The following is a 23,248-nucleotide window of genomic DNA, read 5'->3' on the forward strand; positions in this document are numbered from 1 at the left end:
GTGTCTGGGAGGCAGAGGAAGGTGCATCTCTGAGTTTGAGGCTAGCCTGGTCTACAGACGGAGTTCTTGGACAGCCAGGGCTACTCAGAGGAACCCTGTCTCAGAAGGAGGAGGAAGAAGAGGGGAAGGAAGGAAGGAGGGAAGGAAGGAAGGAAGGAAGGAAGGAAGGAAGGAAGGAAGGAAGGAAGGGAAGGAGGGGGGAGAAGGGAAGTGCTTTAGAGCCACCTCCCCCCTCCCCTTCCTTCCCTCCCTTCCTCTATAGGATAATAGGCAAGAGCTCTGACTTTAGGTTCAAATTCTGGCTCAGCTTCTTACTTGTGGAGTGACCCTGAGCAAAAAGCATCACATCTGCCAGGAGTAAAGACACTTGGGAGGCAGAGGCAGGAGGATCTCTTGAGTTCACAGCCAGCCAGGTCTACAAAGTGAGTTCCAGGACAGCCAGAGAAGCCCTTTCTCAAAAACCCGAAAGATAAAATGACACCACACCCCTGATCCTCACCTATGAAATGGGAATGGAGCTGAGAATGGAGCTTGTAGCACACGCAGAGACGTGGATCTGATCCCCAGGAAGGCACAAACTTGGTGTGGTGGTGCACACCCGTGATCCCAGTACCCAAATCTGGAAGGTTAGGGGTTCTGGAGAGAGCCCATCAGGTAAAAAGCATTTGTCATAATGATCTGAGTTCAAGCCCTGGGATCCATGGTGGAAGAAGAGAACAGGCTTTCTAAAGTTTTCTTCTGATTCTCACATGCACCCTGGCAAATGGGGTTCTACTCACACAGGAGGAGGAGGAGGAAGAGGTAACATATACCCATGATCTCAGTACTTGGAAGGTAGAGACAAGGAGGGCCAGGAGCTCAAGGCCTTAGCTATGTAACAAGTTTGAAGCTAGCCTGGGCTACATGTTTGTTTGTTTTTTTAAAATGGTGTGAGGGGGTAAAAGACATGAAGACATAACCCAGGAAGATGTGGGATCGTGGCTTTTTTGTAAGTAAGAAGCTTCGGGATAAAAGTGCAGGCTGAGGGCCGGAGAGATGGCTCAGAGGTTAAGAGCACTGACTGCTCTTCCAGAGGTCCTGAGTTCAAATCCCAGTAACCACATGGTGGCTCACAGCCATCTGTAATGGGATCCGATGCCCTCTTCTGGTGTGTCTGAAGACAGCTACAGTGTACTTATATACAATAAATTTTTAAAATCTTTAAAAAAAAAAAGTGCAGTCTGAGCGTATAGGAGTAACCGATTCCAGAGATTACGATCTCTGTAGATTGAAGGGGAGGAACTTGCCCCAAGTGGCAGCCCCAGTTGGGTGCTTGTTTCCCTGACCCAGTAAGGACAGGCCTCAGTCCTGGCAAATCAGATGGGCCAGGGCAAAAGAGCAGATGAGGAGAGACAGGCAGCAGTTAAACCATTGCTCCTGACTGAAGACTTCCCTGCGTTGCAGAGTTCTGGGTGGGGGAGGGGTGGTCTCTGCTCCCCCCCTCCCCACCCCCTGCTTCCACCAAGAACCTTCAACTGTCAAGTACTGTGCTAGGTGTTAGCTGTTCTAGGTGTCCACCTGATAGCTTTCAGCATGCTGAACTTCTCAGGTAGGCGCTTGCTCGTGGGGCCCGCCCCTCCCCATAGACTCCCCTGCAGAAATGACACCTTGTCCCCCTGAGACCTCAGACTGGGACCTCTCTTACCAGGCTGGATGCTCAGAGAGTAAAAAAGTGATTTCTTTTTCAGACTTTTAGGGAAAGACTAGGCAGAGGGCTTTCCTCCTTTATCTCACTGAAGCTTGGCGAGGGTTGGGTGGGCCCACACTCCTCCATCATAGCTGTTGGGACAGGGTTTGTATAAAAGCCCGTCAGCCATTAAAGATATGGTAAACCTTAGGAAACAGAGAAAATCTCTCTCGCCTTGGTCCTGAAATATCAGGTCCTAAGACAAGAGCAAACCACTTGGTTAGAGTCTAGCTGGCCTCACGTCTAGGGTGGATGGTGCAGGAAGGAACAGCTGAGAGTCTGGGAGGCAGGGTGGGGGGCATCGAGCTTCAGCAACAGAGGAGTGGGGCTCAGCTCCGCTCTGAGGACGAAGGAGGACTCTGCCTCCTAGCTTCTGTGACAGGCTAGAAACTTGACCCCTGCATGTTTAGGCTTGAAGGAGACCCTAAACCTCTAAAGTTTTCTGAAACAGTGTCTTGGTTTCCTCCAAGCTCTGGAGATCCAGCTATCCAAAAAGCCATTGGTTCCCTGATTATAATGAAATAATGGTTTTAAGAATCACACTGGGGGCTGGAGAGATGGCTCAGCCGTTAGGAACCCACACTGGCAGAGGACTCAAGGGTTCCCAGCACCTGTGTTGGGTGGCGAACCACTACCTCTAACTCCAGCTCCCAGGAGATGCAATACCGCTACCCTCTGTGGGCATTTGCACTCAGGTACACAGAGACATCATTAAAAAATACATCTTCTTTTTAATCACCAGACGTAGGGATTGGGGTATAATTGAGTTGGCAGAGGGAGAGTATCTGCATGCATAAAAACCTGAGTTCTAGCCCCAGGACCATATAAAACCAGCGTAAAGACAGACCTGTCATCTGAGCACACGGGAAGTAGAAGCAGAAACGTCTGGAGTTCAAGGTGTCCTCAGCTACATAGGGAGTTTGAAGCCAGCCTGGCTCTACGTGAGACCCTGTCTTAAAACAGAAACAGAAACCCTTAGATTTCATACTCAGCGTTGCACCCCACAGACAGTGTGTGAGGTGTTTGAGACGAAGGATCACTGTTAACGAATAGGGGATGAGGAGGCAGTGCTCTGTGCTAGAGACTTGGTTTCACTATGTGGCTTAGGCCTCAGAAACAGGATCCTTGCCGGCAAGGCACTTGACTGATGACCCGAGTTCGATGCCCAAGACCGGCCAGGTGAAAGGAGGGAGCCCCCCTGCAGGTTGTCCTCTGACCTCCAGACATACAAATTAAACAAATAAGTAAACGGATGGGATAGACGAGATCCTCCTACATCTGCCTCCGAAATGCTAGGTTACAGTAATGTACTTCCAGATTCTCCTTCGATTGAAGTTTTCTAAACTCTACAGGCTCCGAATCTGACTAAGGCTGCGCCCCACCTTTGGGGTTGGCTGTTAGTCTGATGGAGGAGGCAGTTTGATATGTAGTCATGTCCCTCAACAAACACACTCCCATGGCCGTCTGCTTGAGCTTCTGCCAGCCTCGGCTGTCTGTCTGTCTTAGCTTGCCTCCCTCCTGCCAGCCCATGTGTTGCATGAACTTTTCAACTCGATGACATCAACAAACATGTACACATCCCAGGTTAAAAGAGACCCCCAACAAGAGACCGAGGTAGGATTCCACCATGGGTGAACTGATGGGTTTATTGGGCTTATCTGCATGTGAGGAGTTGCTCGTAGGAGCATGGGTGACTTGGTTAGGGTTATCATTGCTGTGACGAAACACCATGAGTGGAAAGCGAAGTGCAGCTAACCCTTCCACATTGCTGTTCACCCCTGAAGGAAGTCAGGACAGGAACTTAAACAGGGCAGGATCCAGGAGCTGACTCAAAGGCCATGGAGGGGTGCTGCTTACCGGCTTGCTCAGCCTGCTTTCTTATAGAACCCAGGACCATCAGCCCAGGGATGGTACCACCCATCATGGTCTGAACCCTCCGCCGTCAATCACTAATTAAAGAAAATGCCTTACAGCTGGATCTCATGGAGGCATTTTTCTCAACCGAGGCGCCCTCCTTTCACATAACTCTAGCTTGTGTCAAGTTGACCTAAGACCAGTCAACACGGTGGGTGACCCCATAACAAATGCATCGCTGAAAGGTCTCACCCTAGCATGGATGACGGCTTCCTGGAAGCCACACAGATGAGCCCCTCCCCTTCAACTAGCCTTCCGCACTTTGTACACTTTGTCTTTGGTACTTCCCAAAACCGCATGCAATCGGCAGAAATACAGCCAACGAACTAGGAAGGTCAAGAGATGGTGGCTGAGACCCAGGTAAGGATCCGGTGACCCTCCACGACTCTTTCTTCTACGAGGCAATATCAACAGCCCCCCCCCCATCTCGGGAGTCCATTGCAAGTAATCACAGCCACTCTGATGAAGACGACAATGGTGGCCAGGCTTACAGCAGAGTGCCTTGCTAGACCATGTGGCTAGTCTTATGGTAGCTGTATTCTCTAGAGATGCTTGCCATGGCAACGGCAGTGGCGGGTGAGGTGGGGCGTGTGGCTCCCCGCTGTCTTTGCCAGGTCAAGAGCTCAGACACTGGGGACTTGAATGGGGATTCTAAGCAGGGTCTGCGGTCCGTATGAAATGATTCCCTGCACTGGACAATAACCATGGATGGAGCTTCCCGGGAAGTAAGGGAGGGAAGGGTGTACCTTCACTGTGCTGGTCTGCCCTCAGTGAGGACCAGTTCCCTTGGTTGCCAGCAGCTTCTGTGATCTGAGCTGAGCACCTTCAGCCACGCTGTAGACATGGCAGAAGCTCCCATGATTGCCCTGAATGGAAGGCACCAAGAAGCTCACATCTCTGTAAATGACTTGGGTTCTGCCCCAGATTTCACAGCCTCTGCAGAGACTCTGACATCTCAGTCAGGTGACCCTTTGTCCTCATGGAGGCAAAGCTGTTAGCTCGTCTCTGCTAGATGCCAATAGCAACCACCCTCCAGTCGTGCCAACCAAAAGCGCCTCTAGACATGGCCAATGGTCCTTAGGCTTGGTGAAATAGTCAGTCTCTCTCTCTCTCTCTCTCTCTCTTCCAGACAAGTTCTCACTCTGTAGCCCTAGCTGGCCTGGAACTTGCTATATAGACCACATTTGAACTCATAGAAATTCTTCTCCTGCCTCTGCCTCCCAAGTGCTATCAGTATCTTTTGTTGTCGTTTTGTTATTAAATGTACATGGGCGCTTTGTTTGCATGTACATCTGGGCTTCAAGTAAGTCTCTGGTGCCCTCAAAAGCCAGAAGAGAGAATCAGATCCCCTGGAACTAAAGTTGCAGATGGTCGTGAGCTATCATGTGGGTACCGGGACTTGAACCTGAATTCTCTGGAAGAGCAGCCAATGCTCTTAGTCATGGAGTCATATCTCTAGCCCATGAATTTTTTTTCAAGTTATGTGTCTATGTGTGGGAGTGTGCACACGAGTGCAGGTGCTCAAGGATCCCAGAAGAAGGCATTAGATTCTTTGGAACCGGAGTTACAGGGTATTTTGTAAGCCCCATGTGATTGCTGGAAGCCCAGCCTGGGTCCTCTGGAAGAACAGCCAGCACTGTTGACTACTAAGCCATCTCTCCAGTCCCTGTGTTTCATTAACTGAGACACTGCCAGAGGATGCTCTCCAAAGGGACTTCATTATTTCCAGTCTTCCTGGCCATGCTCAAGGTCTCCAATGTCTTTACCTCCTCACCTTGTCATGTGTCCCATCTATGACCATGGAAGGGACATCCCTTGGTGGCCTTGGTCTTCCTAAAACTATCTATACCATTCTTTGTTTGTTTTTGGAGGCAGGGTATCATTTAATCTAAGCTTTCTACAAATATGATATTTGTGCTATGGCCCTGGGGAGACCATTCCACAATCAAGAGCACTTGGTACATAAGAATTGAGGACCAGAATTTGAAACCCAGCACCCGTATAAGAAGCTGGGCCTCCTGCAAATGTTTTTAACTCCAGTTCCCAGGGATCTGACACCTTTTGCTCCCCCAATGACCTCCCACAACACAGTTACACATACACTCATACAAACAGACATCTTTTAGGTTTATGTTTCTGGAGAGGTGGCGCTGCAGTTGATGACACTGGCTATACTTCCACAGGACTCCAGTTCAGTTCCCAGCACCCACAGAAGGTAGCTTACAACCATCTCTAACTCCAGTCCCAGAGGATCTAGTGCCCTTCAGGCCTCTGTGGGCACTGCATGTACCTGTCCAGACATATCTACAGGCAAGATACTTACACACATTTTTTTTAATTAAATGGGGTTAAGTATGGTGGGACTAACCTTTAATTCTAGAACTTGGGAGACAGAGGCAAACTGTTTTCTGTGAGTTTGAGATCAGTTTGATGTACATGAGTACCGAGCAACCACATGGGGTTTACAAAATACCCTGTAACTCCGGTTCCAAAGAATCTAATGCTTTCTTCTGGGATCCTTGAGCACCTGCACTCGTGTGCACACTCCCACACATAGACACATAACTTGAAAAAAAATTCATGGGCTAGGGATATGACTCCATGACTAAGAGCATTGACTGCTCTTCCAGAGAATTCAGGTTCAAGTCCCGGTACCCACATGATAGCTCACGACCATGAGTACTAGCCAGAACTACTACATAGTAAGACTAGATGGATGGATGGATGGATAGATAGATAGATAGATAGATAGATAGATACATAGATACATAGATACATAGATACATAGATACATACATAGATACATAGATAGATACATAGATAGATAGATAGATAGATAGATACATAGATAGATAGATACATAGATACATACATACATACATACATACATACATACATACATACATACATAGAGACATAGAGACATAGAGACATAGATACATAGACACATAGATACATAGATACATAGAATAAATCTTTATTTTAAAAAATGGGCTTGGAGATGGCTCAGTGGTTAAGAGCACTAGCTGCTCTTGCAGAAGACCTGGTTTGATTCCCAGCTCCAACATGATGGCTCACAGCCATCTGTAACTCCAATTCCAGAGGATTTGATACCTCTTCTGACCTCTGTGAGCTCCTGCAAGCATAGGGTACACAGGCATTCACTCAGGCACACAAGCAAGTGCATATAAAACTAAGTAAATATTACAAAACAAAAATCTCTGTGGCTGAAGATGTTCTGCCCCTGACCTCCTGAAGATGGTCTGCCCCTGACCTCCTGCGTCCACCTTGCAAATAGCTGTGATTCCAGGTGTGCCCACCTGTCCGACGACAGTACCATTCCAAAGTGATTTATCTGTCTCTTTTATTGAATAGACATCTCTTATGCTGAAAGGGGAATGGTGGCAACCATAAACAGCAACAGGCTCAAGGACAAGGGCGTGGGCCAATACCAAAATGCCTACAACTATAAGAATCAGAACTTTGAGGACCTACGAGCATCATGTCTCAAGATGGGGGAACTGTTCGAAGACCCCTTTTTTCCTGCTGAACCCCAGTCTATAGGCTTCAAGGAGCTGGGCCCCAAGTCTCAAGAAGTGCATAACGTCTACTGGCAGCGGCCCAAGGTGGGCACTGGGAAAGAGGGAGGGCCCCGGCACTAAGCTCTGACGCGCCGTCAGAGCTGGGAGCAGCTGTGAATATGCTGCTGTCGAGCCTCCTAGTTTAACCAGGGGCCGCTGCACCCAGGCTGTGCTCTGGGTTTGGCACCCCTACTGTTCACCTAGAAATCAGAGGTAAAGGGAGCTGGGGAAGGGAACCCTCGTCACCTCTTGACATTCTTTTTCCTTCGCCACAGGATATCATACATAACCCCCAATTCATTACGAATGATTTCTCTCCCACGGACATCTGCCAAGGCATCCTGGGTAAGTAGGGGAAAGGGAGCTAGCCTCCATCTACGAGGAAAGTGGGAAGAAAGACTGGGGGCAACCGGATGGCTCTCTAACCTGGAAGAGTAGGACTCCGTTTCCCTCTTCCTCCCCTTCCAAGAGATGACAGTCAGCAGAAGTGCCACATGTGACCTCTGTCCCTCCTGCCATCTGGAGTGGAAGGAAGCTGAGGTAGTGAGGTTGATGTATGGATAAATCACCCAAGGCAGCAGTTAAGAGCTCTTTTTAAAAAAAAAAAAAAAGATGAAGACCAGAGTTCAGGTCCTAGCACCTAAGTAACAAGTCCGTTATCCACGTTATCCAAAACGCCTGAAGCTCTAGCTCCAAGGAATCCAGTGTCCCCCCCCCTCCCATACTGGCCTCCATGCACATAAAAATGTCACACACACACACACACACACACACACACACACACACACACACACACCTCTACAATGTTTTGTTAGGAGCCAGCCCTGAACGTGGCCCATACTCAGGATGCAAAGGATTATGGGGCTAGGGTGTAGCTCAGTGGGCAGAGTACTTGGCTAGCATGCAGGAAGTCCTGGGTTCCATCCTCGGCATTGTGGAAAACTGGGTATGGTGCTGTGTACCTGTAATCCCAAGAGCTAGATGAGGTCAGAGGATTACTCATGAATTCAAGGCCAGTTCGGTCTACACAGTGAGTTCCAGGCTAGCCAGGAGCCTGGGATGGGGGTGGGGGAAGAGGTGGGGAAATTTAAGGTCATCCTCAGGCTAAACAGTGAGTTTAAAGCTAGCCTGGGCTATAGGAGACCCTGACTTTTAAAAAAGGAAGAAGAAGAAGAAGAGTTGATCAGATCTTTTGAGGAGAAAGAAGTCAAAGGATTGTCTGACATAAGCACTAAAACTTTAGCACAGGTCCTCAAACAATGGGTCAGCAGAGCCTCCTGACATTGCTCTGGGGAGTGGGTTACCTTCTCCTTCCTGAGCTAATCTTGCCTCACAGTCTCCCTTCATCACCAGGGTAGACACCACAACCACTTTATTTTCTCTTTGTGGCAGGAAAAGGGGCAGAAATAAGTACAGCAAGAGACCAAGGAGCCCTAGAAACACAGTTGCCTCTGTGGCTCAGTGGGCCAGAGGGATGCTGGGTAAAGGAGGCCAAGAAATCAGTGACCCCCGAGTGCCCTTGTGTTGGTGATGACTGCAGTCTTTAATCTTGCCTCCTGCCTTCAGCCTCCCTCCAATACCCAGAGGTCTCTAGCCATCACAAACTTGTCAGGGCCCAAAAGCTTGGCCAGGCCCCAGAATTCACACCTCGTACCTGGCCTGTCATTGAGGACTGATCCCAGGAGACAGATAGCAGTAGATGTCTGATGTATGGCCCTGTGCTCCAGGACTGACTCGCAGTGGGATAGACACAGAACAGCATCTCTAGTACAATGTGGGTGATGGGGGAGGCATATTTCTTTTTTTACATTAAATTTTTTCTTTAAAGTGTGTGTGTGTGTGTGTGTGTGTGTGTGTGTGTGAGAGAGAGAGAGAGAGAGAGAGAGAGAGAGAGAGAGAGAGAATGAGAATGCTGGTGCCCTCAGAGGCCAGAAGAGGGCATCCAGTCCCTTAGAGCTCGAATTACAGGTGTTTGTGAGGTATCTGACTTGGGTGCCTGGAGCTGAACTCTGGTCCTTATGATAGAGCAACAAGACCTCTCTACACCCCTCCCCCACCTTTTTTTCTTTTGGTTTTTTTTGAGACAGGGTTTCTCGGTAGCCCTGCTTTTCCTAGAACTCGATCTATAGTCCAAGTTGGCCTTGAACTAAAAAACCCACCTGCTTCTGCCTCCTGCATGCTGAGATTAAAGGCGTGCACCACTACTACCAGGCACGATTTTCCTTTTTAATTTTGTGTGTATGTGCATATGAATGCAGTGCCTGTGGAGACCAGAAGAGGGCGCTGTCTGTCAGATTGCCCTAGTCCTAGAGTTACCTGTGGTGGCAAATTACCTGCCATGGCTACTGGGAACTGAACTCCCAGTCCTGTAGGAGAGAAGGTGTACTCTTAATGGCTGAGCATCCCTCCAGCTCTTGAGTGGTTTGAGACAAGGTCTCACTCTGTAGAACAGGTTGGTGACACATGAACTTACAACCCTTTTAGCCTCCACCACCCAGACGCCAAGATTACACAAGTGTTTCAGGAGTCATCGTGGGCCTTTGGCTACTACTGCACCCTGTGCATAGAGTGGGAATTGGGGGGGGGGGCGCAGAGAAAAGTTAGTGGATACGTTCAACAGATAGAAGCCCGCCTTGAGAGCAAGCAGAATGCTATGCAGCCAAACCCAAATTCCCCCAAACCAAAGCATGTTAGCATGATCTGTGACTCCCTTGACTGAACAAGGATATGAGCTCATTGTCCCAGAGCCCAAGTTCCCTCAGTTTCCCCATTTGGCCCCTTTTCTAACACTTCTCAGTGAAAAGGTAGAAAGAGATCCTTGGGTCTGCCTCTCTGGTCGGGCATCTGGGGCCTCCACACATGTGAGCAACCCCTACCTCCCTGCCTTTAAGGAGACTGCTGGCTGCTGGCCGCCATTGGCTCCCTTACCACGAGCCCCAAACTGCTGTTCCGTGTGGTGCCTAGAAGTCAGAGCTTCAAGAAAAACTATGCTGGCATCTTCCATTTTCAGGTAAAGGGAAAACCAGAAAGTGGGGGAGGGAAAGATAGAAGGAGAGAAGAAGGGAGGGAGGGAGGGAGGTAGAGAGAGCTCATGTATGTACTTACTTTGTTTTTCACACGTGACACTGTTTGGGGACACTTTTCAACTAATTTTCAAAGAAATATCTACTTATGAAAGAAATCACGAAAGTTATTTTTTTTAAAGCTCCAAAGAAAACGATGAGCTGTTTGTGGCTCTCTTCCTGTTCTTTGTGTGTGTGTGTGTGTGTGTGTGTGTGTGTGTGTGTGTGTGTGTGTGTTAGTGTGTGCACACACGTGCCTGCATCCACAAATGCACATTAGGTACCATGATACTGAAAATCTCCACCATATAATTTGTATGACCTGGTCCTTTAACCCATAAAGGAACTATTTTAACTGTCATAAAATGGGGAGAGGATTTTAAGATCTCTGAAATTCCAACCTCCAGCTGCCTTTGATTTTCAGGATAGGGTGTCAGTCTGAATGTGGATGGGGTTTTCTTGATCCTTGAAACTTGCATGGTGGAAGGAGAAAAATGACTGACGAACAGACAGACAGTTAGACACACACACACACAATATACCTATACTTATACACACATATACTTTTTTATTTATTTATTTATTTATTTATTTATTTATTTATTTATTTATTGCTAAAGTTTCAGTGAAATTGTCACTGGTATATTTTGTCTTGGCCATGAGAGGGCGCTCTAAGGACAAAGTTCACCTGTATGCAGACAAATGTCCCCTTGCCACCCACAGCTTTGGCAGTTCGGGCATTGGTTGAACGTGGTGGTGGACGACCGGCTGCCCACTAAGAACAACAAATTGGTGTTCGTGCACGCCTCCCATCGGCAGGAGTTCTGGGGCGCCCTGCTGGAGAAGGCCTACGCCAAGTAAGTTGCCCAGGCCAGGAACCAGGCTGGCCTTGAGCCGCATGGCCTGGGCTGCCAAGGAAAGTGGGCCAGGCCATTAACTGAACCAGGGGAGGAGACAGACCATGATAAGGCACGCCTCACTTCCTCCACCATCCTGCCCGACTGCTCGCTCCAACTTGCATCTCCTAACAGCACCCTATCTGCCTGCAGGCTGAATGGATCCTACGAAGCACTGACTGGAGGCAGCACCATGGAGGGTTTGGAAGACTTCACAGGCGGCATGGCACAGTGCATTCGGCTCCAGAATCCCCCTCACAACCTGCTAAGGCTCCTCAGGAAAGCCTTGGAGAAGTCTTCCCTCATGGGTTGCTCCATCGAAGTAAGCCAAGCTGGCTCTTGATGCTGGGCCTCTGAGCCTAATGTTGCTCCCCACCCTGACTCCAAGGTTCTTTCCCCAAACACTTTGTCACCTCGCTGCCCCTTTCTTGAACAAGTCTTGTCAGCCTGTAGCGCAGAACGGCCGTTCCCAGCAGGCATAGCCTCCGAGTTGTCTCCCCTTTCTCTGTGGTATTTTCTGGGACGCTGTGTAACTCATAATGCAAGTTTTCTTAGTTTTCAACCATTTCCAGGGAGGAGGGAGAATATTCCAGAAGGGTGGTGACCTTTGTTTGATGCATTCACCGCTGGACCCTGGGACTTTAGACGATTCCCAGCATGCAATAGGCACTCAACAAATATTTGTTCAAATAAATAAATGTACCCAGAGTGCTTCCATATAACAGCAGTTGTGGGGGCAGGGCATTGGTTGAAAAGGCAGAGGAGAACTTCCTCCCCACAGAACCTGTACGCAAATGTCGGGCAAGGTGTACTCATAATCATAAAGAAAACAGCAATCTAGTTGTCTTTCCGCAGGGGAATCAATTAAGTTAAACCAACTGATTGTTACATACCATGGGATACAACAATGCCCCCTATAGGTGGGGCGTTATCTGCCTCTGTGTGACTTTCTCGTGTTGACAGCATCACCCTGGAGTATTAGTGATGGTCAGGGGAGGGAGGAGAGGATGAGGGAGCCTGGCCCTTTAGAGATGTGTGACCCATACCCTCACTTTGGTGACGGATCCATGAAACCACATGTGTGATAAAACTGCACAGCCACCCCCAGGTGACCAGTGATAAAACCCAGAAGAAGGAGCTGGAGAGGTGGCTCCGTGGTTAAGAGCACTGGCTGCTTTTCCAGAGGACCAGGGTTCAATTCCCAGCACCCACATGGCACATGGCCATCTGTAACTCCAGTCTCAGGGGATCCAAAGCTGCATTCTGGCCTCCACGGACAGTGTAAACACGCAGTGGACAGACACACACAGGGAAAAACACTCACACGCACACAAAACTCTAACGCTAGAGGGAGATGTACAGTTTACATCCAAACTGGCACGTTCTGCGGGACGTTTTTGTTCTGTCACTGTGTAGACAAGGCTGGCCTCAAACTCACAGAAACTTGCCTGCCTTCACCTCCCAAGTACTGGGGCTGTAGGCTTACCCCGCCACACCCAGCTCGTAGTATAGTATTGCGAAATGGACAGAGGGAATCGGCATTAGGAGCACATAGGCTCTCCCTGTACTACCGCGGGTGAGCCAGCTTCCAGATCTAAAGTACAGGAGCTGGGGAGATGGCTCAGTAGGTGTCTGCTCTCCACATAAGATCTGAGTTCAAATCCCTCTCACCCACGGTTTATTTTATTTTTATTCATTTTACATATGAGTACACTGTAGCTGTCTTCAGACCCACCAGAAGAGGGCATCCGATTCCATCACAGATGGTTGTGAGCCATCCATGTGGTTGCTGGGAATTGAACTCAGGACCATCTGGAAGAGCAGTCAGTGCTCTTAACCACTGAGCCAACCAGCCCCCAAACATGTGGTTGCTGGGATTTGAACTCAGGACCTCTGGAAGAGCAGTCAGTGTTCTTAACCACTGAGCCATCTCTCCAGCCCCTACCAATGTTTTTTTTTTTTTTTTTTTTAAAGCCTATCCCAAAGCGATAAGCTTCAGGTGCAGTGAGAGATTACGCTTCAAAATATAAGACAGGGAGATGGCTCAGCGCGTAAGAGCATTGGCTGTTCTTGCCATGGACTTGGGTTCAGTTCCCAGCACCCATGTGGCGGCTCACAACACCTGTAACTCCAATTCCTGGGGATCCAATGCCTTCTTCTGGCCTCCTAGGGCCCCAGGTTCACGTGTAGTACAGACACGCAAGCAAAACACCGGTACACATAAAATAAAAATAAACATTTATTTAAAAAACACTGAGAGCGATAGGAGAAAAGACCCGGCGGCTTTCTCTGGCCATCCCACGTGTTCACGTTCACCACACACATACAAGTGACCGCTATAGTTAGTCTCTCCCTCCCTCTCCCTTTCTCTCTCCCCTCTATGCACCCACCCCGGCCGTGTGTGTTTGTGTGTGTGTGTGTGTGTATGTTGTACTGTCTCGTGTCTATAAACCCTCAGGAGGCTGAGGCAGGAGAATCAGGACTTAAAGAATCGTTGGATAGAGATTTTGAGAATTTGGGAGCCTCATGTTGTATTAGACATGCACATGCCCCCTCCCCGTATATAGGATATGTGTTATGAGTCACATAAAACAACGGCTCTCTTAGGATTTCCAGGCCTGATCTCACTTTCCCTTCTTTCTTGTAGGCCACCAACAGTGACGATGTGGAAAAAATGGCCCATAATATGCTGGTGAAAGGTCACGCTTATGCAATCACCGGCCTACAAGATGTGAGTACAGGCAAATGGCCTCCCGTGAGAGTCAGGGGTGTGTGAGAGCCACCCCTGACGGGTGTCCTGAGCATTCATGCCTCTCTCCCCAGGTTTACTACAGAGACAAGTTGGAAACCCTAATTCGAATCCAGAACCCCTGGGGCAGGATTGAGTGGAATGGAGCCTGGAGTGACAAGTAAGGGCTTTGACCAGAGAGAAGGGGACAAAAACACAAGTAGGGTCCCCAAGGGAGCCAGTGTCACAGCAGAGCCAACCCTTGTCCCCAGTGCTGCGTGCGAGGTTTTATAAGAACTGGGAGAGGTGGCTGCCCTTCCCGCCCACCGTTTTCTCTCTGCAGAGCCAAGGAGTGGGAAGAGGTGATGCCGGAAGTTCAGATGCAGCTGCTGCACAAGAAGGAAGACGGGGAGTTCTGGTCAGTGTGGCTTGGAGGGGCCTCAGCCTCCCCACAGGCAACCCTCAGATGATCTTCTCCTCTGTTGTGTGCCTCGGATGAGGAGGTCCTAGGGTCCCTCCAGTCCCTCCACAGTCAGGGGCCTGTAGGTGTGACTTGGAGTGTACCTACAGCTGTCTGTGCTCCCGCCCCAGGATGTCCTATGAAGACTTCATGAGCAACTTTACATTGCTGGAGATTTGCAACCTCACCCCGGACGCGCTCTCCTCCTGGGATTACAAGAGCTGCTGGCACACAACCTTCTTTGAGGGCAGCTGGCGAAGGGGGAGCACTGCAGGGGGCTGCAGAAACTACCCCGGTGGGTGAGGGCAACCTGGAAAGTAGGCCTGGGCAGGAGGTCATAGAGTCAGGGTGGATGAGGACAGAGTCAGTCAAGTACCACAGCCCTCAGGAACCCAGGCAGATACATGGTTGGAATCCCAGTGCACCCCAAAAGGGCCCAGTTAAAGACAGAAAGCTCTGACCCGGCACAGCCACCTTGACCTGCATCTTCCACAGAGACGTTCTGGAGCAACCCCCAGTTTAGGATCTCTCTCCCAGAAACGGATGATCCAGAGGATAGCTCTGACAAAAGCGAAATGGTTTGCACGTGTCTGGTGGCGCTGATGCAGAAGAACTGGAGACATGCTCGAGAGGGACCCCAGCTGCTCACCATAGGCTTCGTCGTCTTCTCGGTGTGCCTCCCGAGGGGACACCCCCCCCCCGCCATGTGCTTCCCCTTTGACTCCTCCCCCTCCTCCTCCTCCTCCTCTTTTCACTCCTCCTCCACCCTCTCCTCCTCTTTTCCCTCCTCCTCTCCCTCCTCCTCCCCCTCCTCTTCTCTGTCCTCTTCTTCTCCCTCCTCCTCCCCCTCCTCTTCTCTGTCCTCTTCTTCTCCCTCCTCTCCCTCTTCTTCCTCCTCCTCCTCCCTCTCCTCTTCTCTGTCCTCCTCCTCCTCTTCTTTGCCATGTACACCAGACTGGCACCAAACTCAAAGATCCACCTGCCTCTACCTCCCCAGTGCTAGGATTAAAGGTGTGTCTCTTTTTCTTTTTCTTTTTTCCCTCTTTTTCTTTTTCTCTCCTTTTATTGTTATTAGGTTTTGGTTTTGGGGTTGGTTTTGGGGTGTTTTTTTTTCAGTTTTGGGGGGTGTTGTTGTTGTTGCTGTCGTTGTTTTTGAGACACTGTTTCCCTGTGTAGCCTTAACTGGAACTTGCTCTAAAGACCAGGCTAGCTTTGAACTCAGAGATGTATGCTTCACTTCTTAAGACCCCTGTGAGTGTGAGGCACCCCAAAGGCTGCACAGCCCTGCTGAAGCGATGGTATCTTGTGCTTCTCCTGGGCCTCTGTATGTTTGTTCTCCCTCTCCCTCTCGGTCTCTGTCTCTCTGACTCTCTCTCTCTCTCTCTCTCTCTCTCTCTCTCTCTCTCTCTCAGATATTTTGCCTGCAAGGACATCTCTGTATCAGATATATGCCTGATATGATACCCACAGGGATCAGAAAACAGTGTCAGATCCACTGGAGCTGGAGTTACAGATAGTTCTGAGTCACATGTGGGTGCTGGGAATCAGACCGAGGTCCCCTATAAGAGCAAAGAGTGCTCTTAACCATTGAGTCATCGCGTCAGCCCCTGACTCTGTTCTTTTTATATTTTAAACCTACCACACCAACTAGCACTTCCTTTGTGGCAGGCATTATCCCAAAGACTAGGTACATCCTAGTTATTACTGCCCATAGGAAAAAAGAGGAGACTGAAAGCAGAGGAGGGAAGGGGACCACACAAGCTCACACACTGAAGGGGCAGAGGTAGAGACTAAGGGTGTCCTGATTCCTGAGCACAAGAGACTTCAGCAACACCCTCACCCAAGTGTGGCCTCCGTCAAAACTCTAATCCATCAAAACTGCTCACTACAGTGAGGCCAAAAGGAAGTCCCCAATCTGCATTTTCCAAGACCAGTCATGGTTTGCAAGGTCCGAAAAACGCACATTTAGTCACTCTCTTATACAATGGACAAGTATGGAATACTGGACAAGATCCAAATGCATGCCGAGCCTCTGGCTGCTCTCCAGGAGCTCAGTAGTAAACAGCTCGCCCAGGGTACGGACACCCTAGGCGCCATCCCAAGAGGACAAAACTGGAAGTGGGGCAAGGGGCTGCTTCTCCTATGCAGTGAGTCAGGATATCCAGTTAGTACAGCCTTCTTAACAGACTTCTAGTGAAGTCCAGGGGTTGGGGCCAGAAGGGCTCAGTGAGTAAAGGCATTTGCCTCCAAGCCTGACAACCTGGCCTCAGTCCCCCAGTTCCTCACAGTGAAAGGAAACAGCCTACTCCCTCAGGAGACAGCCTACTCCTCTGACCTCCACACGAATGTCATAGACAGACACACATCCATAGAATAAATAAAATGAAAAAAAAAAAAAGGTCAAGGTTAAGGGACCAGAGCACTTGCTACTCTTCCGAGGACCGGAGTTCAATTCCCAGCCCCGACAGAGTGACTTACAACCTCAGGAACCCACATACAAACACGCAGGCAACACACTCATATAGATAAAGCAAATGGGAAAAGAATTTTTTTTTCCGGAGCTGGGGACTGAACCCAGGGCCTTGCACTTGCTAGGCAAGCGCTCTACCACTGAGCTAAATCCCCAACCCCAGGAAAAGAATTTTTAAGAGGCCAGTGCTCACTTTGGCCCCCTACACCAGGATGACACTCAACCTCATGAGACCTTCCTTACTGAGGAGCAGGAAAATATTGTAAAAGTTCTGAAGACACAGCAGAGAGTCAGAAAGCTAGATGCACATGGAGCCTTTTAAGTAATAGAAAGCTCGATTTAAGGAAAAAAAAACAAACAAACAATTTTAAGGCTGAGGGAGGATATACCCAGCCTCAGTACCCCAGCATACCTGCCAGGATAAATGTGCTATGTGCTGTGTGGTGGCCTGTCTGTAATCTTAGCATTTCAAGGGGCAGAGGCTGGAGGGTTGTCATGAGTCGCATGCCAGCCTGGTCTGGACCGTGAGACCCTGTCTCAAAATAAGATGAACCAGGGTGTTGATAGCCTGTGCTGTGGGTTCTCCACCCTACCCTGTTCCTGTTGGGATAACTGAATACCACAGACAGGCTAATTTATCCACAGAAGAGGTCCACTAACCCCACCTCTCTGACATCACAGCAGACAGCAAAGGCATCTGCTTGGTGTCTGGTGGTGGGCTTTCCTGCTGGGTCACGACCTACTGAAGAGTAGGGTGAGAAAAGCCAGGGCTCTATTGTTTTTTTTTTTTGTTTTTTTGTTTTTGTTTTTGTTTTTTGTTTTTTTTTTTGAGATAGGGCTTCATGTAGCCTAGGCTAGCCTTGTCCTTGCCATGTTGCCAAGGTTGGCTTTGAACTCCCCACCCTCCTGCTTCTGCCAAATGTTGGAAGTGTGCACACCACGTCTGAGTCTTCTCTCCTCTGCCCCTTTTTCTCTGTCATCAATGCATGTGTGTTTGAGTCAGTTCTCACTCGATACCTTGTTGGGTGGCAGTCTCTCTTTGCTCCTGCCGTGTCATGGCTGCCCCAGACGGGTAGGTCTGTGAGCAGCTGGTGTTTCTGCTGTCCTCACGGTCATCTCACTCAGGAGTGGTAGGACTGCAGATGTGCACAAGCACATCTAGCTTGTTTTGGTTTTTGAGACAGGGTTTCTCTGTGTAGCCCTGGCTGTCCTGGAACTCCCTCTGTAGACCAAGCTGGCCTCGAACTCAGAGATTGCCTGACTCTGCCTCCCAGGTGCTGGGATTAAAGACATGCACAACCATCATCTGGAGAAAATACTAGTTTTTAATTTAATTTACAGAGCCTCTCTATGTAGTCCTAGATAGCCTGGGTCTTGCTATAGATCATAGACCAAGCTGACCTTGAACTCGCAGAGATTTGCATCTGTCTCCCTTTCATGTAAGGGGATCAAAGGTGTGCACCACCACACATGTACATTAAAATTTTTTTAATTGTGTGTCTGTGTGTGGGTGTGTACACATGAACAAAGGTAAGGTACCTGCAGAAGCCAGAGGGATCAGGAGTTCAAGGCTGGCTTCAGCTACCTAGTTAGCCAGCCTGGTCTACACGATACCTGTCTCCAAAAGAATCAAACCAAACAAGAGCTAGCATTGTAACTCATGTGCAAGAAGCCCTGGGTTCTACCCCCAGCCATGAGTAAAAAAACTGGGCATGGTGGCACAGGTTTGTAACGGCAACTTTTGGGAGGTGGAGGCAGGAGGAGACAGGAGGATCACACACACAATGCACACTCACCTCGCTGATGGTCAGAACCCCTTCATTGCAGATCTGACTCTCTCTCTCTTTCTCTTTCAGGTCCCAAAGGAGGTACAACAGGCTTACTCCCGGGCAGGCATCCAGCCCCCTCCTGGCTACATATGAATTGGCAAGGGGAGGGATCCAGAGAAAAGTTCTGGGGAACCCTGAGTTAGGATGGTAACTCCTATTACCCAATGGCGGGAGTCGGGGAAGGATGAGACCATACTGGCGTTTGTCCAGGCCACAACAGTGGTCCTTGGTACCCACCATCAAACCTGCCCACAAGATGGCTCACCTAGGGAGGTCCACTCTCCTTGCTCTCCTATGCTAGTCCGGTACCCACCTCCAGGGTACGTACAGTTTCAGAACCTCCAGGACATCCACCTGAAGAAAGACTTCTTTATGAAATATCGGGACCATGGCTTTTCAGAGATCTTCACCAACACGAGGGAGGTGAACAGCCATCTTCGGCTGCCCCCCGGGGAGTACGTCATTATCCCCTCCACCTTTGAGCCTCATAAAGATGCTGACTTCCTGCTTCGAGTCTTCACAGAGAAACACAGTGAGACCTGGTGAGGGGCCAGCCTCGCTCCGGCGAGGTTCCGCGCTCCGGCGAGGTTCCGCGCTCCCAAGGGGATACAGGGTGTCAGATTCTGGTCCTCCTTCACATCAACCTTATGTTATGTCATGGAAACTGAGGCATGACGATATGAGGTCTAAATATGTGAGCTACCATATGTTTCCTGGGAATTGAACTCTGGACCTCTGGGAGAGTAGTCAGTGGTCTTAACCACTGAGACATCTCTCCAGCCCCTCTAAATTAGTAGTAGAAATAGGAATGAAACCAGGGCCCAGATTTAATGTATTATTAGATACTGCTCCACATACAATGACAGGACCCTCCCCAGATCACCTTAAGTCTCTGACCTCGTTACCCCTAAGCTTTCACTCTCTTATGCCCAGGTTGCTGGATGAAGTCAACATGCTTGAGCAACTCCAAGAGGTAACAGGAAGCTCTGGGCTGGAGGGATTGGAAGTATGAAGGGTGTTTTTAAGACTGGCTCCCTCCATCCTTCTCCCCAGGAGACCATCACTGATGCAGATTTGGACCAGAATTCTGTAGAGTTGTTTGAGACGTTGGCAAACCGGGTAAGAGGGCCAGGGGCAGAAGCTAAAGGGCCACCGGGCGCACGGGCAGAGCAGGTGATTATAACTGTTTTCTCCTAGGACAGCCAAGTAGATATGTATGACCTACAAAAACTTCTCAACAAGATGTCAAGTAAATGTGAGTGGTCCACCACACCCTCGTGGCTCCTCCCACCCCATCTGGTCCCCGTCCCCGCCCCGCCTCCTTGATGCTGTACTCATCCACCTCTTCTTCCTACCCCTTCCCTTCCTCACAGTCAAGAGCTTCAAGTCGAAGGGCTTTAGCTTGGATGTCTGTCGCCGTATGGTCAACCTCATGGACGTATCTTTGTGCCCTGTGGCAAGCCTAACGGGGGTGTTTCCCATCTTCTCCCCTGACCCCTCCAAGCCTGACTCAGAAGTGGCCATCTCTTCTCCAACCTCAGTACCCTCCTGGTCATAGGGAAGGAATGGGGGGGGGGGGTAGCTCGAGATCCCAATTCTGTGTTAGCATTCAGTAACCTCAAGCCTTGCCCCTAGCCTGTGTGGAAGCCTTCTGTTTCCTCGGCCCCAGAATGCCCTCTTTAATCTTATCCTTGACTAATCTCCCTAGAAAGACGATTCTGGAAAGCTGGGGCTTCATGAGTTCCATATCCTATGGAAAAAGATCAAGAAATGGATGGTAAATGACCCTTCAAGAAAGAGCCAGGAGGGGCTGGAGAGATGGCTCAGTGGTTAAGAGCACTAACTGCTCTTCCAAAGGTCCTGAGTTCAAATCCCAGCAACCACATGGTGGCTCACAACCATCTGTAATGAGATCTGATGCCCTCTTCCAGTGTGTCTGAAGACAGCTACAGTGTACTCATATAATAAATAAATAAGTCTTTAAAAAAGAAAGAAAAAGAGAGAGAAAGGAAGAAAGAAAGGAAGGAGAGCCAAGAGCTGTGGGAACTGACAAGTCATTAGAACTGTGGAGAGACATACATACACACAGTCAAACTGGTTAGTAACCAGTATAGCCTGGTATAGTCATGAAGGGAGCCTGGAGAAAGCACTGGGCAGGATATGAACATCCTGTGCTATGCTTGGATTAACCCTTTAACCTGTAGAGAGCAGAAACATTAGAGGTTTAAGTGGCCGATCAGAGTGGCGGGGCTCCAGGGTCTTGGGCAGGTGTTATAAGCCAATCATGCTTTAATAATCAGTTTTTCAACTACTGGGACCCGATGACGCCTATTTGCCTTCAGGAAATCTTCAAAGAGTGTGATCAAGACCGCTCAGGGAACTTGAACTCCTACGAGATGCGCTTGGCAATAGAGAAAGCAGGTGGCCAAGAGGCAGGGAAGCTGGGGGGTTATTCGAGGGCCTGAGTCCCACCCTTACTGTCTTCCCGCCTGCTCCCTAGGCATCAGAATGAACAACAGGGTGACTGAGGTGGTCGTTGCTAGATATGCAGATGCCAACATGATCGTGGATTTTGACAACTTCATCAACTGTTTCCTAAGGCTCAAGGCCATGTTTGGTGAGTGAGGCACCTGCCCTGTCCTGGTTAGGCCAGGAGAGCTGGCTTGCTCCCACACCCATTCACCCTGAGGCCTGTTGCTAACAGAACCTCCCACCCAGAGCACACATCAGACCCAAGTTCAAATCCACAAGGAGCTGGGGCTGTGACTTCTGTCTGTACCCCCTATTTCCTTCTCCAGGGGCTAGGGATGGAACCCAGTTGGTCCAGTGTTTACCTAGCTTGCAGCAAGCCCCAATGTGGTGATACACATTTTAATCCCAACACTCTGGAGATGAGGGCAGAAAAAAATCAGGAGTTCAATCAGCTACAGAGTGAGTCTGAGGTCAGCCTGGGTTGGCCAAAAGACCTGGTCTCAAAATTTAAATAAACAAAAATAAAAAGATTGTCCCAAGGATTAAAAAGCCCATATTTATAATTTTTTTTAAGATTTATTTATTTTATTTTTATGTACAGCATTCTGCCTGCATATGTGACTGCAGGCCAGAAGAGGGCACCAGATCTCATTACAGATGGTTGTGAGCCACCATGTGGTTGCTGGGAATTGAACTCAGGACCTCTGGAAGAGCAGTCAGTGCTCTTAACCACTGAGCCATCTCTCCAGCCCCATATTTATAATTCTTGAACTTGGGAAGCTGAGACAGGAGGATCACAAGTTTGGGGCAACCTTGGCTATTTAGTGAGACTTTGAGGGAAAACAATATGTGTGTAAAAGTGCTTGCTACCAAGCCTGAAGACCTGAGTTCAATTCCCAGGCCTGCGTGGTGGAAGGAGAGAATCAACAACCACAGGTTGTCTCTGACCTCCACAGGTACAAGCTGTGGCATGTGCGCACCCGCATGCCCCTCTGACTCTCCCACACAATAAATAAATGTAAAACAAATAATAAGTCAGTACTCCCCTTGTCTTCCCAGGACTCTCTAGTCAGAGTAAATGGGTCCTGGCCAAGCGCTCTGAAGCAGGCTTGTCTCCTAACCAGGGTAGTTGTGATTCATTCCTGATGAAAAAGGAATACCTTTCCATTACCTGGCAGAGCGGCTCCTCTTTGGAGCGCCGGTCTTTTAGACCATGTCTCAGCTCTAACCCCGCCCCCACCCTCTACCCCCGCCCTGCGCCCTTATCCTTAAAACAGCGTTCTTCTTATCCATGGACACCAAGAAAACTGGTTCTATTTGCCTGAATATAAACCAGGTAGGAGGGAAGTTGGAAGGGTGGTCGGGCCACACCCTGATCCCCTCCCCTCTAGTCCCGCCCACTCTCCAGCGGGTGCGCAAAGTCTCCTGTTCTCTGCTCTCTTTGCAGTGGCTGCACATAACCATGTGGGGGTAGGGAGATGCCGAGCCTGGCTCCCTCCCTTCTCCCTCCGCCAACGGTGCTCAGGCGGGGACGGTGAATGCTCCTTGTCGCCCTCGTTCTCCAGTGCCCCAGGCGCAGTGTTTACTTTGTGCCCCTGCTCTGGGCTGGACGGGAACTCTAACCCCCACTCCACCCTCACACCACCCGGAGCACTCTCACACCGTATTTTGACTAAAAATTAGGTGGATTCCCCTCCATAACCGCCCCTCCCCACCAGTTTTTCTCTGGCCAAGGCAGCCTTGCAGTTTGGTGTTTCCGCACGCTGTCAACTCACAACCGCCCTCTTGTCAGAAATTCCATTGCCTACCACCACCACCCCCAACCCAGCGTCGTACACATTATTCTAATAAATAGGACATGGTTAACCACCTAATTCTTAAACACCAAAGACGGGGATCCATTATGTCTCGGAAGCGTCTGCAAATGTGCTTGTCTACAAATTACTAGGGGGCGCTGCAACTTTCCAGGATGTTTCTCAGTCCCAAGCTATGAAAACATTACAAACTGTGGATTGAGCATCGTGGGGTGAAGGGGCGCCACTGAGCCAATGGCCGGCGAAACCTGAGCAGGGTCTGACAAGGCCAGAGGCCACAAGGCCTTGAGACGCCT

General features: G+C 49.5%; 1 protein-coding gene across 6 annotated transcripts; it reads left to right on the plus strand.

Annotated features, from left to right (window-relative positions):
- Positions 1 to 1,484: 1,484 nt before the first annotated feature.
- Positions 1,485 to 23,027, plus strand: Capn11 (calpain 11). 6 transcript variants are annotated; one of them, NM_001002806.2, is made up of 22 exons: positions 1,515 to 1,588; positions 7,016 to 7,266; positions 7,497 to 7,566; positions 10,113 to 10,231; positions 11,007 to 11,140; positions 11,333 to 11,501; positions 13,827 to 13,910; positions 14,003 to 14,088; positions 14,251 to 14,325; positions 14,499 to 14,662; positions 14,863 to 15,038; positions 18,694 to 18,705; positions 18,997 to 19,208; positions 19,600 to 19,639; positions 19,720 to 19,785; positions 19,864 to 19,921; positions 20,040 to 20,104; positions 20,375 to 20,443; positions 21,009 to 21,087; positions 21,167 to 21,283; positions 22,416 to 22,474; positions 22,586 to 23,027. In NM_001002806.2, exons 1-22 carry the CDS (start codon positions 1,573 to 1,575, stop codon positions 22,610 to 22,612), a joined length of 2,148 nt encoding a protein of 715 aa, NP_001002806.2. In that variant the 5' UTR covers positions 1,515 to 1,572; the 3' UTR covers positions 22,613 to 23,027. The 6 variants fall into 6 exon arrangements, with proteins under 6 accessions (XP_038939957.1, XP_063123632.1, XP_063123633.1 ...); XM_039084029.2 differs by lacking the exon at positions 18,694 to 18,705 and having other exon boundaries at positions 1,485 to 1,588; XM_063267562.1 differs by lacking the exon at positions 18,694 to 18,705 and having other exon boundaries at positions 1,485 to 1,588; positions 14,905 to 15,038.
- The last annotated feature ends 221 nt before the right edge of the window (positions 23,028 to 23,248 follow it).

This window comes from Rattus norvegicus, chromosome 9 (genome assembly GCF_036323735.1).
Source record: "Rattus norvegicus strain BN/NHsdMcwi chromosome 9, GRCr8, whole genome shotgun sequence".
In the NCBI taxonomy this organism is placed as follows: domain Eukaryota; kingdom Metazoa; phylum Chordata; class Mammalia; order Rodentia; family Muridae; genus Rattus; species Rattus norvegicus.

Bases quoted from the DNA above. Each gene is read 5' to 3' on its own strand.
- Capn11 (NM_001002806.2), top strand. The intron at 21,284-22,415 runs GTGAGTGAGGCA...TCCTTAAAACAG, and splicing joins AAGGCTCAAGGCCATGTTTG to CGTTCTTCTTATCCATGGAC. The intron at 22,475-22,585 runs GTAGGAGGGAAG...CTCTCTTTGCAG, and splicing joins TTTGCCTGAATATAAACCAG to TGGCTGCACATAACCATGTG.